At 36.7% G+C, this 8,844-nt stretch overlaps 1 protein-coding gene and 1 non-coding gene across 2 annotated transcripts; both read right to left on the minus strand.

Moving 5' to 3' along the window:
• Positions 1-874: 874 nt before the first annotated feature.
• Positions 875-946, minus strand: TRNAE-UUC (transfer RNA glutamic acid (anticodon UUC)). The gene has a single exon. It is a non-coding gene; the product is annotated as a tRNA-Glu (tRNA).
• A 1,469-nt stretch (positions 947-2,415) lies between these two features.
• LOC132628142 (la-related protein 1B-like) lies at positions 2,416-8,309 on the minus strand. Its single transcript, XM_060343877.1, has 6 exons — positions 7,616-8,309; positions 6,420-6,939; positions 6,177-6,330; positions 5,938-6,028; positions 3,895-3,981; positions 2,416-3,178 (listed from the first exon to the last, which is right to left on the minus strand). The coding sequence occupies exons 1-6, from the start codon at positions 8,069-8,071 to the stop codon at positions 2,894-2,896; spliced, it is 1,593 nt and encodes a 530-aa protein (XP_060199860.1). The 5' UTR covers positions 8,072-8,309; the 3' UTR covers positions 2,416-2,893.
• Between the last annotated feature and the right edge of the window lie 535 nt (positions 8,310-8,844).

Below are 8,844 nucleotides of genomic sequence, written 5' to 3' on the forward strand. Positions count from 1 at the left end.
AGAAGGCTAGTAGATAGTCTCGTTTTCCGTTCTTATTAGTAGTCGCATTATCGCAATATAATTTCTTCTGCTCAGATTTCTGTTATTTCTTGTGCTTTGATTATCCTGTGTTATCTGTGTCGCTTGCATTATTTCATTTCATATCGCTTTGATTCTCTTAACCTTATCTGACTTCTTTTTATGCTTTTATTGAGCCGAGGGTCTTTCGGAAACAGCCGTCCTACCTTGGTAGGAGTAAGGTCTGCGTACACTCTACCCTCCCCAGACCCCACGACGTGGGATTTCACTGGGTTGTTGTTGTTGTTGTTGTATATTTACTAAATGAAAAAAATTGTCCAATGTTAGTATAGGTGGGATAGAAAGGTTTTTCTAAGGCAAGTTTAAAAAGTAGAGTTTTACTCAATACCATAGCCATTCATCAAGGCATCCGATTCAACATTTTGTAGTTGTGTTCAATAATATGTTAAACCACTAAAAGTTGTGATAGTATGGTGAATATCTCTTCATTCTAATAGAGCCACTTTAATAGGTAATGCTTTATCCTCAAAGCAAAACTTCGAGGTGCAAATCTGAATTAGTCGGATCCAAAATGGGCGCCGACCACCTCGAACGAGGAGATCGCTGATGCCGACCACCCTCTGTGTCTTTGTCAGTGAAATAAATCATCCCGATGCTAAGCGGAGGCAAACAAAAAAAATGATATAGTCTAATAACTTTTTCAGAAATTGTCCTTGCAAACAAGTGCTAGATGCTAATTCAAAACATGTTGAACATATATAAATTAAGTTAACCCTCATTCCACATGGTTTTTAGTTTTGATATGTATGCGTAAAAGGAAAAAATGTTTACGCAAAAAATGGTAGTAAAAGAAGTATTCCGTTACCGGGAATCGAACCCGGGTCTCCTGGGTGAAAGCCAGATATCCTAACCGCTGGACGATAACGGATTGTTGTTGATGTCTTCCTCTTGCTTGTAATCTACTATGTCTATGGATATTTTGTTTGTTATCTGAATACAAAAGTGTCTCAAATCAACGTTACTTGTGGGTTTAAAGTTAAGGAATTTATACTATTAGTGATGAACTTAGGATCTTATTTGACATTCATCCAAATTTGTGTACTTCCCTGTTTTAGTTGGTAATTGCAAATATGTTCCATTTTCATTTTTTGAGATTTAGTGAGGCCACAGAATTTAATTTCTACGGGATTGTCTAAAGAAATGAACATTGAGTCTAACTCAATTTTTCAAAAGCCAGTTCATGAAGTTATAATCGCCTAAAATCATATAGGTAGACAAACAACTCTCATCGCCATTATGAGACACTTAACAGATTTTGAGCAATTGGCTGTTTGGATTAGTAAAGTGTATTGATGCGTTTCAATATATGTTCCAAATAAGTAAAAAGAATAAGAATAAAAGTAAGAGCTCTTTTTTTCCTTCCTTTAAGAAGAAACTACAAGAGTTTTGATAATCATATCCTAATATAACTCATGTGTGCTTGTTATTTGATGTCACTTTATACCGATAGGTTGTTAACATGATAACATCTTGTTATAATTTGGCTCCTGGAAAAAGGATCTCACGCTCGAGACTTATTAATGAGAATAGAATTGTTACGAAAAGAATTAAGTTTAGACGAGAGTCCAACATGGCTCAAGCTGATGAGAGTGTAAATATTGTGTTCTCTACTACAGCATAATAAAAAAAAAACTGATGGTATATTCATTAGGCTTCTCTTGTCGGTAGAATTACTAGTCTAAGCAGCAACACTTTGAAAAGGATAAAATTTCCAAATTATGAAAAAGATACCGCCAGTATTTTGCTTAATGATTATTCATCTGTACCCAAATTGGGACAAGTAGTATAATATAATATCATCAGCTACTTTTTAACAAATTATTTAATTTTTCTTTTCAAAAAAGTTATCACGCAGAGAAATGCAGACGAAGGTCCTGAGATGCTTATAAACTTTTGGATGATATACCTAAAGTAAAATCTGGTCCCCGAATCCAGTGGTTCTAGAAAAAGTTGCAATTATTCCTCCAACTCATTATCAGCACAATCTCTTGTTCTTAAAGCAAGAGCCTTTATTCTGATTCTGAAAGTTGACTACCACAACGTAAATTGACCCGATGTTTAAGCCTACCCGATGTTCACATACACTATTATCACTAAATCATAGTTAATTAGTACACATCTCACCTTAATTTATCACTTTTAAGCGTGATAAATTGGCACTTATGATTTAGTGTCAACGCCAAGTTCGGATATTTGTTCTACAAGTCTCAAGGCCTTCTTGGTGTAGGCAGTAACTTATCATGCACCACAATCTACTATCCATAGATCGAAAGAGCTCGAGAAGAAATCTCTAAAAATAACTATTATGAGATGCAAAAAGGAAACAAAACAGAAAGATAATAGAATGAAACAAAATAATTTAAAACAATCAATTTGCCTAGATAAGTATAACAAAATCAGCAGAGCTCAATCACTCTGGTTACCAGCCAAGCACTAAACTTTCTACATTTTCAGAATCTTTCCTCTGAAATGGAGGTAAGTTTCAACCCAAAAAAGTTGGCTCAAAATCCAAATTCACTCCACTGAATCACAATGGAATACCAGCCTGCATACGCGATGCAAGTATACGAGCCAAACAACTCAAAAAGTTTCAAGTCTATCAACTGTATATCCTTTTAATCGCCACTATCGCATTCCGCTCTGACGCTCTCTATACCAGATAACTTACACATTAGTTTTAACTCTTCCACTCACCTCAAAAACTGCAAAAATATGGCCCCCACCAAAGGCAGCAATGATGTATGTATAACCCTCCAAATACACCTCCAAAATATTTTCCACTTGTTGCAAAATATGCAAAATCGACAGCATTGTTTCACGCGTGGTTGGTAGAGATTTCTTCAGTGCAATCTTCTTCTTGAGCCGGCTTTGATTGCTTAATCGATTCGTCTGATAAGCCACCAGCAGCTACCTCTGGTTGAGCATTGGTCTCTTCTGTAGCACTACTAATAGCTGATTCATTCAAAGAGACATTCTGCAAGGAAGCTGTTAGACCACCGTCTGTCGATGCAACAGGTGTGGACGAACCTGAATCAGCTGCCAGCTGGCCAGAAGTATGCGTCCATTTCCTCCAACCATCTCGTCTCCTTACCTTCTCATCCTGGAAAAAAGAACATCGCTATCAAGAGAAATACCTGATTCTCTATGGCTAATTACTAAAAACTTGACAACAGTCCTTGAATTCACACGGACAGTTGAATAACCAATTACAACCTCAGCAACCTTAGGATGTGTTCGGTATGAAGGAAAATGTTCTCCAGGAAAATAAGTCGGTTCTTATATTTTTCTTGTGTTCGGTACACAAGCCAAACTATTATCCTAAAAGCATTTGTATATAATTTAGACAAATACTATTGGAGGTGGGGGTGGGGTGGGGGTAGGGGTGTGGGGTGGTGGGGATGAGGGCTAGGAGGGTGGGGGTGAAGATGAGGTGTGTTGGAGGGGGAAGACACAATCAATGTGGAATACCACTTGTGGAACTTGTTTTCCCTAATGCTACAAGGGAAGTCATCCCTTGTTTTCCAAAGAAATTGACCAACTGAACATGGAAAAATTGCAAAACATTTTCTAGAAAATATTTTCCTCTATACCGAACACACCTCTAATGTGAACTTCATATCATGGGATCTAATAGCGGAAAATCAGGATAAACAGACGGATTATGCTGTATAATATAAAATTTCTCAACTGATGATACACCATGTTCAAAATACAGAGGCAGTGCTCTGCTATCTAATATCATCAAACAGCATGTTTTTGCAAACTAAGCATTAAAATATAATATATCAAGACAAGAAGTTTTAACTGATATATTACCTGCACTTCTACAAATGTTGAAGCCCTCAAACAATGCAAAATAAACTGGATGTTATCAGACTGGACCTTCTCTGTCAAACTCTTAACCTGCAAAAACAGACGACAAGCAAAACCTTGATCCCTAATGGGGCAATACCAACGGAAAAATGTACAACTATATCGTCATTTTCAAAAAGATGTATTACTATACTGTAAATGCACATCAAGAGCACACAATAGATATTACATGGGCATATTTAGCAGTGGCAGAGCTAAGTTGATGGAAATTGAATCCCCTTTATAGGGTAAAGGGAATTTTTTGTCATATATTAGTTATTGGATAACTTTGCTAAAAGAAAAGGTCTAGTGAAGTGCCAAAGGAGGTTAAGAAATTGCTTTAGATCACAGGTTTAAATCCCATCTATTGCATTGTACTGTTTTTTAAACCCCCTAGTACAGATTTCTGCGTACACCACTGGTGTTTAGTACGGTTTTTTTGGGGTGTATTTTGCAGAATTCCAAGGAAATACCTATACCGCTGCTATTCCTTCTCGATATGTATGTGTCGGTCAAACGAAAAGATCAAGTAACATAATACATAATGTGATTGCAGATTACAGTAGATTGGATAAAACAAAGTCCCTCTATAAAAGACAAAATTGCAAATCTCAAGGTAATAAAAAGGCATTTAGATCTTATCGTATCGCCATAATCAATACTCAAAACATATAGAAATTTCCACCCTTGGCGCATGATTTAAGGTTTTATAAACATATACTTCTCAAGAGAAAAGGGTTTATATGATATGGACAATAGGAATACTTATCCAAAAAAAAATATGGACAACAGGAATAACAGAAGTCCAAAAATCATTGATGAGACCCAAAATCCTTATTTGTATAATTACACTATTTAAAGATCCAACCAAAAATGCTAAAATCTACTTGGACATTGGCCCAAATTCTTAACTTAGGCATGTAAGCCGTTGTCTATAAACATGTTGGATACACAAAATGTTTGGGGTTAATTTTTTCAAGAAGAACAATTGAAATGCTAGGGTCATAGTGAAAATTTTAGAATTCAAAAAAAAACATGCCAAAAATATAAATTTGTATACGGATTTTAAATTGAATAAAAAAGGAAAGGAAACAAATTCCAGCTTTTTATCCTTGACTTCCTGTGAGAGCACCAACAAGTAAAATAAAATAAACAAGAAAGCCCAGAATGGAACTCTGATCTCCAGATGTTCGCTTTGACGAAAGTTATTTCTGTCAACTGCAATAACATCCATCAGCAAACAAAAACCATGCTGATAAACATTAAAAGTAAAACCAACATGAAACAACGAAACACAACAGGATATTACAGTCAAACAAAATTCTTTCTACATGTGGTCTGCAATTTTTTTTTCCCCTTACATGTAACAACCTCCAGAAGCTAAAACAAACATATACGTAGAAAATATAAATACTTTGAGGAGATATCAGTGCCTTTAAGTGGAGAAAGACGTATTCACTCACCGACCAGAGGAGCTATAAGTTTTTAAAAAGGATTAAAGAAATTATGTGTCTAGTATTTTCAGTTTTGTTTATAAAGTACATTTCATAGATGATGACATCAAGCAGATACGAAAATTACAGAAGGAAAGATTAAGTCAGCTCTAATATAAAAGAGATTAAGCTAGAATGAGGGATCTGGAAAAAAAAATCCAAATTTGGATAAGCTAGTTTCTGAATCATTCAAAGAGAGACTCAATTTCAACTTGAGTATTTTGTTCATCATGACCTAGCTTCATATGTTTTATTTCCAAGCACCAGATAATTACAATATGCAAAGCTCAAAAGATCGGCATATGATTTCTGGAACTTGTGACCATGCTGAGATTCAATTATTTTAGCTAAGCAAACTGAGCTAACTACCAAAGAGAATACAATAACTTGAAAAACAAGACATACATGATCCCTAAGCTTATCAACATAGGAGAGAAATGACAATGTCGCGTTATCACAATGACACACACCACAATCAACCAATATGTGATACACAAAAAAAGATATCACTTACTCGGGGAAAGTTAGCAATCAATGTAATAGGAACCCAGCCTTCCTCGTCCATTTTTAACCTCAAAAAGTCATCTTTTACAAGATTAGCATCACTGCAACCACCCAAAAAAAAAAGTAACTTTGTCAGAAAATTGTCACAAAAGACCCTATAATTGAAAGAAAGAAACTTATTTAAAAGGGACAAAACCAGGGAAGGGAAAAGAAAAGAGAAGAATCACATTCTTAGCTTTGAAAAATTACCTGAAGTAATATTCTATCTGATTAATCAAGGAGGGAGGCAAATTTGGATCCACTAAAGGTAAATGTTGGGGTAGTTGTGGAGCTTGGTTGATAATTGGCACACCACTATAGGGCTCTGGACTCAATGGTGGAACAAAAAAATATGGTGCCATATCTGAACCATCAAAAGAAGAAAGAAATGAAGCATAACTGAAAGCAACCAACAACATAATCGATTATTAAAGAATGGAGCAGCGGACTTACCATATCCCATCGGAGTAACATAGGGTCTCATAGGGGGTGGAAGAAATGGGCCAGCGACAGGGGGTGGTGGGGGCCGCATGAACGGAGGAGGAGGAGGAGCAAACTGAGGAGGAGCCATATGAACGTCTCTCCGATCTTGATCACGCCTGCCTCCACCATGATTGTTATGATAAGATCCATCTCCACGGGGTCGGCCCCCAAAGTTTTTCCTTCCATGATTTCTATGATGAGAATGATCATTTGTAAATCCTCCAACAGGTCTTGAACCTCTTCCAGGAGGCTCAAGAACAGGTGGTGGGTAGGGCATCACCGGAAATGGTGGAGGCAGTGGAGGCGGAGGTGGAGGCGGAGTTCTAATAAATGCTCCGCCACTTGGACCACTACCGCCACTGCCGCTGCTGCTGCCACCTTTGTTGTATTTCATTGATCTTTGTCTAACAGGGGTAGCAGGGTTTGCATTTGAATTCTTGCTTGCATTAACATTAGCTTCTTTTTGAGGTGACTGAGAAATAATTGGACCCTATTCAAAAAAACATATATAAAACACCAATTAACATACATTCATACCCCTTTTAATTCCTTCATATCAACATAAATACAAGAGTTAATGGTCAAAAACACACCTTAACTATCATTTTTTCGCGAATCTCATACCTCAAATATCCATTGCTCCCTTTACCTACCTAAACTATCACTCCCTTTGAATTAAAACACAATGCTGAGTTAACCAAATATTTAAAATAAATCAACAACCGGCACATGAAGGCCAACTAAGCATCGAGGTGTGTTTTACTCCCTCTATCCCAATTTATGTGATCCAGTTTGGGTTTCAAGAGTCGAACAAGAAAATCTTTGACCGCGACTTATTCGTATGCCCTTTAAATATTTTAAATTGTTAATTATTGTGACTTATAGTACTTTTAATGTAGTTTCAAAATATGTAAATCATTATTCAAAAAACTTGAAGATTGTATGTCCGAATACTCGGTCAAAATAAACAAGTTTGACTCTCGAAATGCAAAATGTATCACATAAATTGGGAGAAAGGGATTAATACAAACGGAGTGACAGTTTATGGAACAATGGATATGAAACTCGCGAAAATGTGATAATTTAGGTGTTTTCTTAACCAATAACTCTAAATACAAATTACAAATGCAGAGTAACATTTAAGATATTAAATAGTGTTATTAAACCTGAGAAAGAGAAGTGGATCCATCTGGAATAGGTGATTTTGGGCCGGGCTTAGTTGCATCAGATAAAGCAGGCCATGATACGGCCCCACCCATAACAGTAACCGCTTCAACAACGACACCGTTTAACGGTTTATTCCAAGCTTGCTTCTTCACCTTACCTACATTCCCATCATTATTACTCTCACTACCCTCCGGCAAGGTAGAAACTTCCGCCAAAGTCTTCTCCGGCGATGACATTTTCTCCGGCAGCGGTGACGCCGGCGCTGACTGTGGTTCAGGCTCGCCGCCGCCGCGGACAACTTGAGCCCACGGCGCTTGCAAGCTCCGGCGAGGTTGAGGACTGCTGACGGCCGCTCCAGCGCCGGCCGCCGAGGTCGTTACGGCGGCGACACCATCAGGTTTGGCGGCGATACCATCAGGTTTGGCGGCGGCGGAAGAATCCGGCGCCGTGGCCATTCAAAACGCAAAAAAAAAAAAAAAAAAACACAAAAAGGAAAAAACAGAAAGGATCAACAGAAAGAAAGAGATTAAAACTGAAATGTAGAGAGGAAAAACAACAATTAAGAAACAATAATTAAAATTGAAGGAGAGTGATGAGAAGAAAAAACGAGGTTTTTAGAAAGCATAGAGAGAGAGAGAAAGGCTGTAAAATTTTAGGGTTTCAGTGATCACTACTATCTCTCTCTCTGTTTGTTTGTGTGTTGTTTTATTTTATTTATTTTTATTGTTTTACTCATTCTTTCCCTATTTTTTCCTCTAATGAAATTACCAAAAGAGGCTTTATTTTCTTTATAATGTACTAATGGTGCTTCTTAATTATATACAGTGACAAGTTTAATCTTACAATTAATTGGAGAAACCCTAATAAGTACACTTGACTATGGCAAGAATTGAGTTTTATTAATCGACTAGATTAATGCATGTATGAACTTTAAAAAGTTCCGAAGGTCTAGAGTAAAAATATCGGATTTATGGTAATCGCTTAAACGCCTAATTAATTAAAATCTAGTAAGTACGTCATGATTTTGGTACCAGTTGAGATTTTATTGATTCGCTAGATAAATGTATGTACGAATTCTAAAAATCTCGAACGTCTAGAATAAATGAATCAAATTTACAAAATACGCTTAAACATCGGATTTAATTAAGCCCTAGCAAGTACACATGACTTTGGTGACATTTGAGATTTTATTAATCGACCAAATAGATGCACGCGTGAACCTTAAAAA

Source organism: Lycium barbarum, chromosome 2, assembly GCF_019175385.1.
Source record: "Lycium barbarum isolate Lr01 chromosome 2, ASM1917538v2, whole genome shotgun sequence".
NCBI lineage: Eukaryota > Viridiplantae > Streptophyta > Magnoliopsida > Solanales > Solanaceae > Lycium > Lycium barbarum.